At 43.5% G+C, this 18,334-nt stretch overlaps 1 protein-coding gene across 4 annotated transcripts in view; it reads right to left on the bottom strand.

Moving 5' to 3' along the window:
• Positions 1-10,886: 10,886 nt before the first annotated feature.
• Positions 10,887-18,334, bottom strand: part of R3HDM1 (R3H domain containing 1) — a 111,990-nt gene continuing 104,542 nt past the window's right edge. For all 4 annotated transcript variants that reach the window (XM_082840626.1, XM_082840623.1, XM_082840625.1 and 1 more), the window contains 4 exons: positions 17,805-17,949; positions 13,483-13,565; positions 12,927-13,011; positions 10,887-12,191 (listed from right to left, as the gene is read on the bottom strand). In XM_082840626.1, coding sequence (XP_082696752.1) covers positions 11,830-12,191; positions 12,927-13,011; positions 13,483-13,565; positions 17,805-17,949 — 675 coding nt within the window. In that variant the 3' untranslated portion in view covers positions 10,887-11,829. The remainder of the gene's footprint in view (positions 12,192-12,926; positions 13,012-13,482; positions 13,566-17,804; positions 17,950-18,334) is intronic.

The raw sequence follows: 18,334 nt of genomic DNA, 5'->3' as shown, positions 1-18,334 counted from the left end.
GCACAGATAAAAACCCATCACAAACTGAATTCTTAACTCTGGTCACTCAAATGCATTCCAATATTCATAGGAAGGTGGAAGGTTCAGTGCCAGACTTTACCATTCCTTGAAGAGGAAAGCAAACTGTATTTCTTACTGAAGCTTGACATGTAAATCCCACACCATGCTTTAAAAAAAAAAAAAAGACATTTTTTTGTTCCGTAGAAACTTGCACCTGTTTACCACCAGAGGAGGCTGTATGACTTACATATTGCAAAGCTACTTATATAAAAAACATGTAAAGGAAAAAAATAGTCCTCTGTTCTTGCTTTTTCATGAGTGAAAAAGGGGAAGCGTAAAAAAAGTAAGTTGCTTATGGAAAGCATACTCACTCACCTATAGACCAAGAAGAAGATAATTTAGTTACTGTACGAGGCTTATAGATGCACATGAAATTTAAAAAGGAAAGAAGAGGGACTTCCCTGGTGGTCCAGTGGTTAAGAATCTGCCTTCCAATGCAGGGGACGTGGGTTTGATCCCTGGTCGGGGCACTAATACCCCACATGCCGTGGAGCAACTAAGCCCTCAACTAGAGAGCCCGTGTGCTGCACCCTACAGAACCCCACAACTAGAGAGAAGCCTGTGCGCCACAACGAAGAACCTGTGCGCTGCAGAGAAAGATCCCGTGATCCCGCGTGCTGCAACTAAGACCCGATGCAGCCAAAAATTAAAAAATAAATAAATATAAAAAAAGGGAAGAAGAAATATTTGAATATGTTGTAAGCTTCACTAACAATCAAATTTTCATAAGTAAAGACAGGGTGGCACTCCTCTCTCGCTTCTCCTATAGATCCAGGTGAATAAGACAAATAAAAAATGGCAGTCAAGGGACTTCCCTGGTGGTCCAGCACTTAAGACTCCAAGCTTCCACTGTGGTGGGGGAGCGGGTTCGATCCCTGGTCAGGGAACTAAGATCCCACATGCCACATGGTACGGCCAAAAAAAAAAAAAAAAAAACTGGCAATCAACATAGACATAGAGAGTAGACTTGTGGTTTCTAAAGGGGAGGGGGTGGGGGAGGGATGGACTGGGAGTTTGGGATCAGCAGATGCAAACTATTATATAGAGAATGGATAAGATGCAACAACATCTGGATAAGATGCAATGGATAAGATGCAACAAGGTCCTACTGTATAGCACAGGGAGCCATCCTGTGATAAACCATAATGGAAAAGAATATGAAAAAGAATGTGTGTATATATATATATGTATACACACATATATATGTATAACTGAATCATTTTGCTGTACAGCAGAAATTAACACAACATTGTAAATCAACTATACTTCAATAAAATAATTTTTTTTTTAAAATGGCAGTCATTACTTTGGCAAGGCTTAAAGCAGTAACGTAAGCAGTTAAGCCCATGAACCCTGGAGTCAGCTGCCTGTTTCAGGTATACAGCCAACACTCACTAGCTGTGTGACCCTGGGCAAATTTCCTCTCCTCTCTGATACTTCAGTTGCCTGGCTGTAAACTGAGATAATAATAGAATTTACCTTTCAGGGCTACTGTGATGATTAAATAGGAACCCTTGTAAGTGTTTAGCAAGTGCTTGGCACATGATAATTAACTGCTTTACAAATGTTAGCTATTATTTCTCCCTGCCTGCCAAAACTGTGCTTGAGAAAAATATACATGTGCCTTTCAGGATTCAAAGCTTTTGACTCAGCCAGATCATTTCTTCATTTAATCACGAGACAAATATTTACTGAGAAAGGCACTGGTGGGAGCTGGGGATGTATTAGTAAACAAAAGCCATAGATGTTTTTCCTGCCCTGAAGATTACATACTGATGGGTAGAAAAATATTAAGGAACTAATTGGCCAGTTACTCATATAATTACCATTGTGATTAATGCTTTGAAGAGAAAGTACAGGATATTATTAGAGTTATTACTGGCAGAAATGACTTAGTCTGGAGGACTGAATTAAGGAGCTCTGGAGGAAGAGCAGGCTATCTGAAGGAAGAAATACTTGAGGTGGGATGTGAAGTGTGAGTACAAATGAACAGAAATTGGAGGGTAGCGGGGGAAGAATAAATGTTCCAGGCAGAGGGTAAATTACATGTAGGAAAAAAACAATTCTCATATTTCAGTGGCTAAACCCAAGAAAGGTTTATTTCTCATTCACTTCACGTACGAATGTCAGTCAGAGGCGTACGGGGGTGGTTGTGCGAGGGGTTTTGCCCCATCCAGTCGTTAAGAACTCTTGAATCCTCCCATTAGTGGCTCTTCCTTTTCCTGGCATCCTGGGGATCTCCCTGACATCCTATACGTGCAGCCAACAAGCAAATTTCAATATCTACATATCACCTGGAGATCAGGTTAAAAACACAGATTCTGGGCTTCCCTGGTGGCGCAGTGGTTAAGGATCTGCCTGCCAATGCAGGAGACACGGGTTTGAGCCCTGGTCGGGGAAGATCCCACGTGCTGTGGAGCAACTAAGCCCGTGCGCCACAACTACTGAGCCTGCACCCTAGAGCCCACGAGCCACAACTACTGAGCCTGCACTCTAGAGCCCGTGCGCCACAACTACTGAGCCTGCGCCCTAGAGCCCACGAGCCACAACTACTGAGCCTGCACTCTAGAGCCCGTGCGCCACAACTACTAAGCCTGTGCCCTAGAGCCTTTGAGCCACAGCTACTGAAGCCCGTGCGCCTAGAGCCCGTGCTCCACAACAACAGAAGCCACCGCAATGAGAACCCGCGCACAGCAACGAAGACCCAACGCAGCCATAAATAAATAAATAAATAAATTAAAAAAAAAAAAAACACCACCAACAACAAAAAAACACACAGATTCTGATTCAAGTTGGTCTGGGTGTGGATATGAGATTCTGCATGTGTATCAAGCTGTCTGGTGATACTGACCACTGCCTGGTTTCTAGCCCCCCCACTCTGATTAGCAAGAGCAGGGAGAATCTCTTAGAAGGTGTTAGGGGCCAAGCACAGAGGGGCATGCATCATTTCTACTTAAATTTCACTGGCCAAAACTCAGACACATGGCGCATCTAGGTGCAGGGGCTGGAAAACCTAGTCTGACAACGTGCCAAGGAAGAGACACATCCACCTCCTACCACAGTTTGCTGAAACACTAACCAACCTCTGCCACAGATGGGGAGAATCCCAGTGTCTGGCAGAAGATCACCACTTTACAGAACCCAGAGACAAGACAGCATGGCATGTTCGAGGAACTTAGGGAAGTCCAGTGTGACTAGAACCTAGGCAGGGAGAAGGCAAGTGCCAAGTAAGCCTGGAGACGTAGGTAGGCAAGGGTCAGAGCATGCAAGACCCGGGAAGTGATAAAGATTTTGGACAGTGAAAAGTCATGTGGCTATTGAACATTTGAAATGTGGCTAGGGCAACCGAGGAACTGAATTGCTATTTTATTTAATTTTAATTAATAAATTTAATAAATTTACTAGCTACATGTGGCTTGTAGCTACCATTTTGGATAGCACAGCTTCAGGAATTGGAATAAAATGTTTACATGGGAAGATAACCAACAACACTTCACTTGACAGTATAGGATCAAAACCAAATAAGTCACGTAGTACAGTATACACTATGTTATACTGCAGGATAGAAGAGATTGCAGAGGAAGACAGTTTATCCTGATATTGAGAGTCCCTGCATCCAGCCATACCCGAAGCATCTATCCCTCATCTTTTCAATTACAGTGAGCCAATAAATTCCCTTGGTTACTTGAACCCCTTTGAGTTGGGTTTTTATAACTTTAAGCACTATAAACAGAACAGTGTCTACATGTAAGTGTTCAAGAAGCATCAGATGTTATTTATTTATTTTTTTTGTGATACACGGGCCTCTCACTGCCGTGGCCTCTCCCGTTGCGGAGCACAGGCTCCAGACGCGCAGGCTCTGCGGCCATGGCTCACGGGCCCAGCCACCCCACAGCATGTGGGATCTTCCCGGACTGGGGCACGAACCCGTGTCCCCTGCATTGGCAGGCGGACTCTCAACCACTGCGCCACCAGGGAAGCCCCCAGATGTTATTTTTATCTCAGTAGACTTGAGTAAACAGGTAAAATCCCAAATGGAGTCCTGACAGGTAGAAGATAATAGCGCAAACAGCAGAATCCACTCCAGCCAGTTTAAACAGAAAAGTAATTAATTCAAGGTTACCTGCTCACAGACCCTCAGGAAGATGAGACTGAGCAGTTTTGAAATCTCCTGGGATTGCACACAGGAACAATCCAACTATGGATACAACGAGGAATTCTGTGTAGAGCCTGCTTCCTCCCCTGTTCTCTTCCTAATCAGATTCTTCCAGATGTGAGGGTGGCTGGTGGAGCCCCAGATTTGCACGTCTGGATCACAGCTTTTCTGAGCAAAAGTGAACTTGAGAATTGAGTCATCCCAGCTGCTCTTTTGGGGTAGAAAGACTTGTAATGTGGGATTTGCCCAAATATAGGAAGGGTATTTAAAAGGTCTAAATTTGACAGATGACCACAAAGGATGATGATGTCTTGGTGGAAGTGGAATGTAGGATAATGTAGACAACAATTGAAGAGGAATAGCTCAAGGATACATTGTATTGATGTGACATTGCAGGGGCCCAAATTGAGTGTTTTGTTGGCTTTTGTCGAGTTATTTGAATAAGCTTTTTCCGTTTTTTCATGTGGGGTTAATAAAGCTAGTGATATGCCCCAGATGTATGTGTGATTCCCAACTACTTGTGAGTTTTCTCATAACCAAGATTAATAATAACCTGCTTCTCCCAGGAGATCAATGCAAGTCCCAGCTCTAGCCATGTGCTTTGAGTTATTTATCTGAAAATAGGAATGCCTTAGTGCTTTGCTACTTAAAGTGTGGTCAAAGTACCAGCAGCATCATCGACTTTTGCAATCTCAAGCCCCACCCCAGACCTACTGAATCAAGATCTGCACTTTAACCAGATTTCCCAGGGGACTCATATGCACATTTTATTCCACTTCCTCATGTGACCAACCAGCCCATCTCTGAAGACCAGCCCCTACCTCGCCCCAGCCCCAGCCATTAAGGAACTAAGCTAAGTGCCAAGATAGCCAGAGCAGGGCATGTGAATAATGTTTCTGTTCCAGTTCCCTCCCATCTCCTGACAGCACTTAGGGGAAGAGGTCCAGACCAGATTAATAACCAGGATTCTCCTGATTCTCTCTCTCAAACAGTCAACAAATATTTGTTGAACAACTAATGGGTACTTGGGAATACAGCCACAAGCAAGGTAAGATCTTTGATCTCATGGAATTTGTATTCTAGTAGTACAGACAAAATAAACAAAGAAAAGATCTGATAGTGATGATAAGCAGAAAATTGAGATAAAGTGATTGTGTTTGGGTGGCTACATTAGACTGGGTGGCTCATAAAGGCTTTTCTGCTGAAGTGACATTTATATGAAAGATAAAGGTGCTGGTCAAGAACAGAGCATTCCAAAAAAGCGGGAAAGAACAAGGACAAATGTCCTGGGGTGACATAAGATCAGAGATGTAGGCAGGGCTAGATTGCGTTTTGTAAACCAAGATATTTTAATAATAGGAGGTCACTGAGGGATTTGGGGCATGGGAAATGACATAAGTTGATTATCTTTTAGATCATTCTGGCTCTGTGAAGATATGGGAACAAGAGTGGAAGCTGCGAGACCTGTTAGGAAGGCCATTTCAGTTCAACACAGGATGATGACAGCTTGGACCAGGGTGGTGGTAATGAAGATGAAGAAAATCCTCAGTATCCTGAGGGAAACTTCAGGATTTGGTTTGGAGGCAAAGTCAGTGGGGATTTTTTTAAACTTTTTTTTTTTGTCTGCGCTGTGTGGCTTGCGGGATCTTAGTTCCCTGACCACGGATGGAACCCGTGCCCCATGCAGTGGAAGCATGAAACCTTAGCCTCTGGATGGCCAGGGAAGTCCCTCAATGGGGATTTTTATTGGGTATTTGTGCTTGTGGTAAATTGTTTCCAAAGATGACTGCAACCATTATCTTCCATCCTACATGCCTTTTTGTCACTTCTCTCATCAAGAGGTAGGGTGTATTTCCTCTGCTGTGAGTTGACCCTATGACTTTATTTGGTTGTGCCAGGTCTTAGTTGCGGCTCGCTGGCTCCTTAGTTGTGGCATGCGAACTCTTAGTTGCAGCATGCACGTGGGATCTAGTTCTCTGACCAGGGATCGAACCCAGGCCCCCTGCATTGGGAGCACAGTCTTAACCACTGCACCACCAGGGAAGTCCCAACCCTATGACTTTTTAAAACGACATCTGGGACTCCCAGACTGTTACCCCAAAACTGGGTTTGCCTCTTGGTGCGTGTCCAGCCAAAAGACACAACCAAGACAAAGACTGGGAGAAGGAAGGATTTATTATTGCAGCAAATAAAGAGAACACCAGGGATCTTTCCCAAAGCAGTGTCTCCCCAAACAGTAAAATTGGGTACGTTTTAAGCTAAGGGTACATACATATTCGTGAAAGGGCTTGTGCAGAGAAGAATTCAGCACAGACAGAACTGGGGCAAAGGTTGACTGAAGTCATGAAGGTCAGGAAAGGTCAACATCATCATTCCATCCTCCACCTGGGTGGGAGCCTTACTTCCTGCAGAACTCAAAGATATGTTTCAGATTGCTAGGTACATCCCTTGAAGAGGAAATAGGACTCTATTTTATCACCGAACTATTCTTTCTTTTTCTCTCTTTTTTTTTTAAAGATTTAATTTTATTTTTGGCTACGTTGGGTCTTTCTTGCTGCGAGCAGACGCGAGCGGGCTTTCTCTAGCTGTGGTGAGGCGGGGGCTACTCTTCGTTGCGGTGCGCGGGTTTCTCCTTGCTGTGGCTTCTCTTGTTGCGGAGCACGGGCTCTAGGCATGCGGGCTTCAGTAGTTGTGGCTCGCGGGCTCAGTAGCTGTGGCTCGTGGGCTGTAGAGTGCAGGCTCGGTAGTTGTGGTGTACGGGCTTAGTTGCTCCGTGGGATGTGGGATCTTCTTGGACCAGGGATCGAACCTGTGTCCCCTGCACTGGCAGGTGGATTCTCATCCACTGCGCCACCAGGGAAGCCCCTGAACTATTGTTTCTTGACTGCTTCTCCTTTGTTTATGCATCATCTCTTAGGTTCCAGTTGATCTAGTGGTTGAGTGCTGGACAGGGGGGTTGAAATTCTGCAAGACAGCTCAATAAAGTGCTCAGGCTATCTTTACCATTGAAATAGAACTGGGAGTCTTTACTGATTTATTATCTTTGCTATTGTCACTTCTCTTGCCTGTTAACAGTTTGTTCTTTTGTTTCCTTAAGATCGTTATTACTGAGACCTGTTCAAGGGCAAGCATTGTGGCCAGGTTTACATCAAAAATGGCTTAGGCCAAAATGGTTTCTCTTATGTCAAGAAAGCCATGCTGGTTGTCTTTCTCCAGGGACCCCCTACCCTGTCTGCTTACAAGACCAGGTTTTAAGAGGCCTTTAATTATTCCGTCACAGAAAAAGAAAGAAATCCTGCCGTCTGCAACAACATGAATGAACCTTAAGGAAGTTATGCTAAGTGAAGTAGGTCAGAGAAAGACAAATACTGTCTGATCTCACTTACATGTAGAATCTAAAAAAACCCTAAATTTATAGAAACGGAGAATAGAATGGGGTTGGGAGGAATGGGGGAAGGAGATCACAGGGTACAAACTTCCAGTTGTAAGGTGAGTAAGTTCTGGGGAGTCAATGTACAGCATGGTGACTTATTTATAAAGTCCAGGCCATGACGCTGGAGAAAGCTATGTGGACAGAGACGCCTTGGAGGATGAGATACCTCGAGAAGAGAGCGTCCACATGGCGAACTGAGGCATGGAGCCCAGACATGTGAGTCCACTTTGGAACTTGCAGCCTAGCTCAGCTGATAGCAGGTGGAGAAGGGCCAAGCTGTCCTCGTTGAGCCTGACCCATAGGATTGGTGCTTTAAACCACTAAATTTGGGTGATTTGTTAAGCAGCAAGAGAGAACTGAAACAATGCTGTGTTTTTTGTTTGTTTGTTTGTTTTTTTTGGGGGGGGCTAATGTAGCTGATGATTTATCTATTTCAATGCTTCCCCCTGCAAAGAACCAACATCTTCAGTTTTCTGATTAGGTCCTACAGTCTTTTCCTTACACTCCTCCGATACTTTTATGCTGGTGAAATCAAACCAAAATGAATCCAAGTGTAGACACTAAAGGGGAAAATGACTTACACATATGCAAAATGCAGCCGGAGCACATGTGGCCAAGGGGAAAATGACTTACACATATGCAAAATGCAGCTGGAGCACATGTGGCCATGGGGGTAGATTAAAAAGGGCTGCTGTATCTGCCTGTTTCTCAGGTTGTTAAGGACTATAGGCTGAATGAGTGCACCTAAGTCTCTGGTTCTCTTTTAGCATCAGCTCATAAAGGCTGTGAGAATTCCAAGCAACACAGGGCCAGCTTTGAACCCTGCCACCTTCACGCTAGCGCAACACTGGTCACTAGTAGAAGATAGAATCTGTGCTCATTGCCTTTAAAGACAATACATACCACATGTCATTATCTGCTGGGCAGGCAGGAGACTGGGAATGTGGGGATCTAGCCGCCTTCACACAGGCCCTGTGGCTGGCCTCTGCTGGTCTTACACTCGCATTCTTTCTGCTGCTGATGATGTGGAGAACCCAACTCTCTCTGCTTCCCGAGGTAGCTGTGGATGTGCTGGCTTGACTCTTCCCAAGCCACTCTGGCACTGTGGGCTCTATTGAGACCTGTAGGTTTCCACACTATTCACAGGTCACAGGTCCCTCCCTGGTGGAATAAAAAAAAAAAAACAAACCAATTTCTTAGCTTGGGGGAGGGTTCAGATCCCTACTTTGTTGTCAGCTCAGATGACAAGCTAATTCTTTAAAATTACTGTTGGCAAACACACTTTGTACTCCAGATTCACAAAAACATACCCAATATATCCATGTTCTTTGTGGACCAAAGGCTTAAAAACCCGTAAGCCAGGACTTCGCCGGTTCGAGCCCTGGGCTGGGAAGGTCCCACATGCTGCAGAGCAACTAAGCCTGTGCACCACAACTACGCAGCCCGCACTCTAGAGCCCGCAAGCCACAACTACTGAGCCCACGTGCTGCACCTACTGAAGCCTGTGCACCCAGAGCCTGTGCTCCACAAGAGAAGCCACCGCAATGAGAAGCCCGAGCACCGCAACAAAGAGTAGACCCCATTCGCCGCAACTAGAGAAAGCCCATACACAGCAACGAAGACCCAGCACAGCCAAAAAAAAACAACAAAAACCCGTAAGCCATATTCTCAGTTTTCTAATACATAAGGTAGCAGAAATGCCCACAAAGTTATTAAATACCCTCTATCATCCCCCAAGGGGCTGCTGGAGCTGCTAATATTGGCACGGGTAAGAATAACTCATCTTACTGATAGAAGTACTACCTTCCCCTAAATATGGTCAGTGCTCTGGGAAAACCCACAGCCAGGACTGTGGGACATCTGAAGCTGCCTGTAGGAAGGTTTAGGGTATGGGCCAAATCACATCTTTAAATGCCTCCTGTGTGTGCTTCTTCCTCCCATCATTTTTCTATAGGTGAAATCAGATTTTAGATCAAAACAGGAGAATGTAGTGTAGGGAATGCGTGCATAGTTTTGTAACGTGTGTGGTGGTGGGGCAATGTCAACAGTATTCCCATGTGACTGTCAGGGGACAGGGGTGGAGTAGCCTTGCTCCGCTTTCCTCTGGACAGTCTTCAGCTCCTCCAGGGTAAACCAAGGGTCTAGAACAAAACTTTAGGTGTAACGTACAGCACGATGACTCGTCATTAATACTGTGTTGTACATTTGAAAGTTGCTAATAGATCTTTAAAAAGTCCAAAAAAAAAAAAAAAAACCTTACATAGGTTTACCAGGCTTACTACTGCAAAAGTTAAAGAGAATATTCAGAGAACTGAAATAGACCATAGGATTGTAGTTTTGTTTCCACCCCCATGATTAAATAATAATTCTTGCTGCGATGCTGGCCCTAATTACGTGTCCTCTCCATCTCTGACTCTCTACAGTCAAAAATTAAATTCACCAGTCCTCGAAAGTGAGCGATTCTCACAGTCCTCACTCTTCTTTCTCTGTGTATGGCTCCTTAATCTGACATGGTTTAAAGGCAGCTCCCACTTCTCCCAGGAGCACAACATTCATAACTGGAATGCACCAGCTTGTGGGGAAGTCCGGGATTCCCCGGGACGAAGTAGGGCTTTGCGAATGCTCTAGAAGGAGTGAACATCTGCACCAGAGCCTGGTTCACACCTACTGCTCTTTAGTTGCAAAGTAAACCCCTAGCCTGGGCTGGAAGCCAGTCAGGCTGATGGCTGACTGCCCTGCCTCCGACCCCTACTCTGGGTTTCTCAGCGGTTTGACTTTGCTGGGCTAACAAATGGTGAAAGCTTTCTATAAAGTATTTGAGCTAAACGGGACAACTGGGTGCTCAAAATACCAGCTAAAAACACAAATTCTTTACCGAACCGAACATAATGTTCTATTTTCATTGTAGATGAAATGTTCTATTTGTTCCTATTTTCATGTTCTATTTTCTGACTATAAGTTTGTTCATACTCAAAACTGTCTACAATTGACTGGAATTAACTTATGAGAGAACGAAATGACATGAGTCATACCCACAAGAAACACTCCGACAGAGAAAGTGATGCTTTGTAGAATATTTGTAAAACGAGGCAGTTTACTGTCTTTCATCTTCCTTAAGTCTGAAATTGAAATCTTCAAGACAGGTTAAGTCTTCAACACTGACTCTCATTGAAAAACATGATTTTAATTTACAAAAGACAAAATGGGTATACATTTGTAAACATTTATTCTCTTGAACTGAAAAAGGCTTGCATCAGCACACATTGTACAGCCTTGCAAATTGAAAAAAAGGTTCCTTGTTCATAAGTGCAATGAATCTTTGATGTCCAGTGATCCGCTGCAAACAATGAAAACACATTCTAAACCACTTGAAGAAGTTTCCAGCATTCATCAAATGCATTTCCTCAGGTGACAAAAAAAATCCACAAGGAAGGGAATGAAAATAAGTGGCATTTAATTATTGGAGGGAGATGTAAAAAAAAAAAGTGGAAGTATTTTCCTGCCTAGAATGATTCCTATTCCCCTTTGAACCTAAGTGGTTTGATTAAGAGGCATTAAGAACATAATTTAATTTACCCTTAATATTCATACGACCTAAGTGAATAAGGAAAAGACCCTACGAGGGAGTTCTATATTTTCTGGAAATTGTTTCTGTGTTTAGAGATACAGGGGAAGAGTAATTTTCTATTTGTGGGCTCTCCTTAGTCACCCTCCAGCCCCCCAAAGACAGTGCATGGTTGTGACTGGGTTATTACACTCCTGCATTCTTTTTCCCCCAAATTCTATGTTGGGTCACACTGTGCTGGCTGCAAAAAAAGAAATACAGGTTGCAACTGTTTGTAATCATTCTGAAGAATAATTTGCTGTACAATAGAGCTTTGGATCTGATACAAGAATTCAGAAATATAAAACAAAATAACTATAAAAGTTAGGAGGCAGTTGAACAGCATTTCCTCAGAAAAAGCTGCTAACTCTGTATCATTCCGATGTGGATTCCTACAGTCATTTGGGGTGAACTTTCCCCCCTTGGCTGGATCACTGGCCTGTCTTCAGAAGTTGTTAACGCCACGACCACACATCCTAGGAGTCTCTATCATGTTAACAGAAGCTCCAAATACCAAGCCAGTTAAAGATGGGCGAGGACGGGGGAATCACAAAGGCCATGGGTCCCAGGTGGCTGTTACTGAGAACTTGCCCTTTCCAAAATGTGAAAGTCATAGTGCTTCTTGCTCGTTCTCAGCTTAAACTTGTTAACCGAGTTAATCTGTTTCTTCAGAGCATTCTGGGCGGCGGAGATGGAGGGGAATGTGGCTAAGACAGTGTACGTGGAGGCCAAGTCACTGGGTTTAGAGCGTTCGGGGTTGACAGTGCTGTCCCCGCTGCCACAGCAGAGGGGATGACGACGCAGCTGGGGCTGGGACTGGGGGTCCCGGAGCCACCGGATCTTGGCGCCAATTTTAAAGAGTTCCCCAAAAAGCTTCTCGGCTTCCATGCGAGTTATTCCATCTGGTAGTTCAGTAATTTCCAAGACCTTCCCAACAACTAGAATGGAAAAGGTGAGCAATTAATAACCCCTGTTACCCACAGGTGGGCAAAAAGTACTGCAGACACAAATATGACACAGGAAACGAACATAACTTTCTGAAACCACTCAGATCCACAGAGTTATACGTGTTATGGCTGTCTTCTAAACATTTCCTACCTACTCCTCAGGCGGCCACACTGGCAGCCTCACGTACAAAACGCAGCCTGTGCGGTGGCGTCTCCAAACTAGGTGTATGATCCTGGGCACACAGGTTCCTGAACTTCGAATTCCCATTGTAAAACTGCACAGGATCTTTAAAAGAGCACCTGCCCTAACGCCCCCAAGGCTGTTGAAAAGCAAGTTAAGGTACCGACTTGAAAACACCCTGCCATAGAAAGGCAATGTATTTGTTCGTTCAGCCTGTCGCCTAAAGGGTGTAAGGACTCTTTCCTTTCTCAAAGAATACAGAGGCAACGCGTTTCATCCTACCTGTTCCTCTCTCACATCTCTTTTGAATCCTTTTGGTCCCTTCACCCCTCCTAAACCCACCTGTACCTCAGTACTCTCAAATTCTGAAACGAGACGGAATCAAAAGAACACGTTCAAGAACCCTACATTATAGATGGCATAATTTTCTAAGACTTTGTGCAGGACTCTAGAGGAGGAAAACCCGTTTCTGTGGTGTGGCAGTTTTACAGACTGTCAGGGCAACAGTTTGTAGAACCACATCCGGATGCCTCTTGGGGACACACCTGCTTCTCCTGCACCAAGGTCGGTGGATGCAGCTTTTTTAGCTTGTTTCCTTCCTCGGTTTCCATGCCTGCTGCCAGACTGACCCTGAAAATCCACAAACATGAATAATAAGGTTAACGATGCTGCAAAACGTGATTGCAATTGTTCGACCGCTTAACGCATAACCATACTCAGTCTGGGTTTTCTACTTCAGCAGAAAAAAAACCCAGTTCCAGGCCTTCTGAATTCTGCCTCGGCGGCAGGGGTACTTTGGCCTGTCACTATCACCAGTCACTTGCCGAACAGTCTTTTGTAAGTGAGAGCGCCCAATGGCCTCCACCGCCCCCCAATATTTGGACTGCAATCAGGGACCCCTGCTCCACCAAGCAGCCCACCACCTTCTCCCTCTCTCTGCTCTCGGACAGGCCAGGGCAACACCGATACATCCACTGGCCCAGGCACACAGTTCTCCTTAGTGCGGTGCCAACTCGGGGGCCAGGGCACTCCACACTCTCAGCAACAGAAGCATGATGCTCGCCAACAAAGCCCAGGAGGTCAGACAGCTGGCTCTCACACCTGTTGGGCTGGTATGTGTCCGTGCAGAACAGCAGGAGGGTTGTACTGCAGGGGCTGGCCAAGTAACGGGTATCTGGCATCTCCTGAAAGTTGATAAAAAACAATTTTTACGATTTCCTCGGGTATGAAGTACTTCTCAGTTTTCTCAGCTGTCTCGGGATGAGACGGGGAAACATGTTTAGTATAATAAAATAGTGTAGGTATTGACATATTTTTTAAAAAGAATTAAAAGCCTCCATCTAGCCTTTAAAGAGCTGGGTAAACTTCTGAAAGGACTAAGGACTAATAACAATGGTTATGAGGGAGGTTAAGTGGTATGAGCTGGGGAGACACGTTAGCACGGAGAGAACAGCTCTGTAAACCTTAACATTCTATGCGAAATCCACCAAAGTAACTGTAATAGCTCATTACGCCCACTTGAGATGCTAAAATCCGCATTTTTCTCTGATGCTTAAAAATTAACAGAAGTTACATTTCAGGGGATGGAAAAAAACCTTGGAAAAACATGAAGCTCTCTATCTCTCCAAATTGATTATTAATTACTATAAACATATGCATTTATACATATACATATCCTCATGCAAACATTTTTCTAGGCTTAATCAAAGGGTATATTTACATTCTAGGTCTTGGGTCTGCTCTTAAGCTCTCTTTAAATGAAAGTCTGTAACAATATTTATAATGTAAACTTGCTTAGAAAGACTGGCACAGTTCCTCAGTGTTACTCATGAGCAAAGCAACCCCTTCCTAAATCAACAAGTGAGGGGTAGTCAGGATGGAGATACTCCAATTATTTTCTTTCACGCATGAGTGCCTGTAAGTCATCCCATGGAAAGGGCTTCATAAATGCTGACTGCAAAAGCCTTGTCCTGGAGAAAAATGTTCTCATTTGTTATATTCTCATTTTATTTTAACTGTAAATCCCCCAATGTAGCACATTCAGTGTCTGGAGAAGGGTTATGCATAGACACTAGGACAGCATCTTCAGGAAATCATACAGTGCTTCTCCTGACACTTTCCTAACAGAGAGAACCAAGGCATGAACCTCCTGCCACTCTGTGGGGCTCTTTTCTTTTTTTTTTTTTTTTGCGGTACGCGGGCCTCTCACTGTTGTGGCCTCTCCCGTTGCGGAGCACAGGCTCTGGACGCGCAGGCTCAGCGGCCATGGCTCACGGGCCCAGCCGCTCCGCGGCACGTGGGATCTTCCCGGACCGGGGCACGAACCCTTGTGCCCCTGCATCGGCAGGCGGACTCTCAACCCCTGCGCCACCAGGGAAGCCCTGTGGGGCTCTTTTCTGATGAACACTTTTGGGGTGCTTGGGCAGCTCCCTGGCAGAATACACCCAGGACATACTTGCTCCATCCCAAACAATAGTTGAAGGGACGATATGACATGGAGGTTTAGCACTGAGATCAGAGATGCAATTTTAAGCATGAAGATGTAGAAAAACTGTTGCAAAGAAGTCAGAGTTGGGTTTCCCTGGTGGCGCAGTGGTTGAGAGTCCGCCTGCCGATGCAGGGAACACGGGTTCGTGCCCCGCTCCGGGAAGATCCCACATGCCGCGCAGCGGCTGGGCCCGTGAGCCATGGCCGCTGAGCCTGTACGTCCGGAGCCTGTGCTCCGCAATGGGAGAGGCCACAACAGTGAGAAGCCCGCATACCGCAAAAAAAAAAAAAAAGTCAGAGTTAAGTTCAGGCCTATGGAGCAGTATTCTTTGCAAATACAGAGATGAGACTGTAGTCAGCAACAGCCATAGACCCCTCCTGGTAGGCTATTACTGCCACATATTGTTTCAATCCACACACGTTTCAATTTATTTTTTTATAACGTGCTTTATTTTTCTAGTTTATTAAAGTTATTTGGCTTTGTAAAAAACGTGGAAATAAGAGAATTATAAAGGAGAAGTTAGAGACCACCCTGGTAATTCCATTACTTCTAACATTTTGGTGTGTATCTTTCCACTCTTGGTTTTATGTACGTGTGCTTACACATGTATATATGTGTGCATTTTGTAATTCTTTGAAAAACCTGAGATATAATTAATGTAAAATAAAATACACATCTTTAGTGTTGGGTTTGATGAAATCTAACTATTGTAAAAGTTCATGTAACCATGACCCAGAGAGAAGAGTATTTCCATCTCCTTGGAAGTTCCCTCAAGCTCCTTTTCAGTCAATTCCATATCTCATTCACACCACAATCTGAGTGCTAACATCGTAGCTTAGTTGCCTACAGTTGGATTTCATAAAATTAGAATCCTGTCTTCTTTTTGTGTCTGGTTTGCTTTTTGCTTAACACGACTTGGAGATTCATCCGTGCTGTTGCACGCCAGTGGTTTGCTTTGTTCATTTTTATTGCTGAGCTGTAAGGAATACTACAGTTTTTTTATCCAGCCTCCTGATGGTGGACATTTGGGTCACTGTCCAGTTGGGGCTGTTATAAGAAAATAAGGTTGTTATAAATGTACTTGTACAAGTCTGCACAGACATGTCTTCATTTCTCTTGGGTAAATACCTAGGAGTGGAACTGCTGCACTGTTAGGTAAGTGATTAACTTTGTAAGAAACTGCCACATCTTTTTCCAAAGTGGTCATATCATTTTACACTCCCACACCAATGTATGAAAATGTTGGTTGCTCTGTATCTTCACCAACATTTGGTTTTGTTAGTCTCTTTGACTATAGCCATTCTAGTGGGGGTGAGCGGTATTTCACAGAGATTTTAATGTTCCTTTCCCTAATGAATGATGCTGAGCACCTTTTCAAGGGCTTATTAGACATCTGTTTATCTTCTTTTTTGAAATGTCCATGTAACTTGTTCCTTTTTTTTTTTATCATCTTTATCGGAGTACAATTGCTTTACATTGTTGTGTTAGTTTTTGCTGTATAACAAAGTGAATCAGCTATACATACATACATACATATATATATATATATATATATATATATATATATCGCCATATCCCTTCCCTTTTACGTCTCCCTCCCTCCCACCCTCCCTACCCCACCCCTCTACGTGGTCACAAAGCACCGAGCTGATCTCGCTGTGCTATGCGGCTGCTTCCCACTAGCTATCTATTTCACATTTGGTAGTGTATATAAATCAATGCTACTCTCTCACTTCATCCCAGCTTACCCTTCCCCCTCCCCGTGTCCTCAAGTCCATTCTCTATGTCTGTGTCTTTATTCCTGTCCTGACCCTAGGTTCTTCAGAACCATTTTTTTTAGATTCCATATATATGTGTTAGCATACAGTATTTGTTTTTCTCTTTCTGACTTACTTCACTCTGTATGACAGACTCTAGGTCCATCCACCTTATTACAAATAACTCAATTTCGTTTCTTTTCATGGCTGAGTAAATATTCCATTGTATACATGTGCCACATCTTCTTTATCCATTCATCTGTCAATGGACACTTAGGTTGCTTCCATGTTCTGGCCATTGTAAATAACCTGTTCTTTAAAAATCACTCACTGTACTATGACTACTTCCCCTCTTAATGATTCTTTAAGACATTATTTTTAGATTACTGTATAGAATTACTTATATGGAGATATATACATCCATAATCTAATTAATCTCCTTACTAATGGACATTTAGATTGTTTTTGAACTTTTCTGGCATAGAGTAAACTCTTCTGTGCATAAACCATTGTGTGCATTATCCTTAGGATAAATTCCAGGAAACAAAATTAATGGTTTCCATGTTATTTTATAATCATCTGCTTGAGTTTCTGTTCCTCCAACTAGACTGAGGGTTGATGACGATGAGGTCATGGCCTTATTCATCTTTGTACATCTGGGGCACAGTAAGTCCTCAATATTTCTTGAATAAATTTTTGAATAAACTCTTGATATTATTAGTCTAATACAGAAATTAGAAATACAAAACAGATACCACATAGCCTATTACTACTACAGAGGAATGGAGCTGAAGAATAAGTCAGTCATTTTAATTCATCATGCAATTATTATAAGTAATTAATGAATTAGGAATTAATTAATTAATTTTTTGGGGGGTCCAGGCTGTGCGGCATGCTGGATCTTATTTCCCTGACCAGGGATTGAACCCGTGCCCCATGCAGTGGAAGCGTGGAGTCTTAACCACTGGACTGCCAGGGAAGTCCCCGTAATTAATTATTAATTGTGATGAAACCTTAAGGTTAGGAGAGTGAATGGTAATAAATAAAGATGCCTGAGTGAGGTGAAAATGCAGTCCTGTGGAATAATGAAAGGTAGTGGTACCAAGTAAATCGCAAAGTGACTGGGAATGGATGTCCTAAAATTCTCTGAGGCTGTGACTAGCTTTGTGCACACTTACCTTGCCCAGGGACAAAGGGTCTAGAAAACTGGGGTATGATGGAAAGTGGCGGTCCAGAGGGACGGACAGTTTTCAGGGTAGACAGCTGAGCTGGTGCTGGCGACTGAGCTGGTGAAATAATGGGACTACTGAGTTGAGGACTGTGCTGCAATTATATCAAGAAAAAAGGTCAGCATTTTAGGCTTTTTGCAAATTTCCTTTTGGACAGAAATTTTTGCTCTTTCTGATTACAGATATATACTTGTTACACCACTGCAATAGCTACTTTGTTATTAAAAAAGTTAAAACAGTATAGAAATTTATAATTTCCAATTCCCAAGGATAAACACTGGTAAACTGTCTCCATGCACATGCATCCATACATCTGTTTTACAAAAATGGAAAGAGACTATACATCCTATTTCTGAATCTTGCTTTTGTACCTTTACAATAATATCGTAGATACTTTTCCATCAGAGAATGTACACATCTACTTCATTCTTTTTTTCATATTAACTGTTTATTTTCAACTTAATCCTTGAAACAGTTGC

The sequence above is a fragment of the Leucopleurus acutus genome (genome assembly GCF_964270905.1).
Source record: "Leucopleurus acutus genome assembly, chromosome: 6".
NCBI classification, from domain to species: Eukaryota; Metazoa; Chordata; class Mammalia; order Artiodactyla; family Delphinidae; genus Leucopleurus; species Leucopleurus acutus.
Note: the sequence above shows the minus strand (reverse complement) of the source record. Positions and strands in the feature narration are given on the sequence as shown.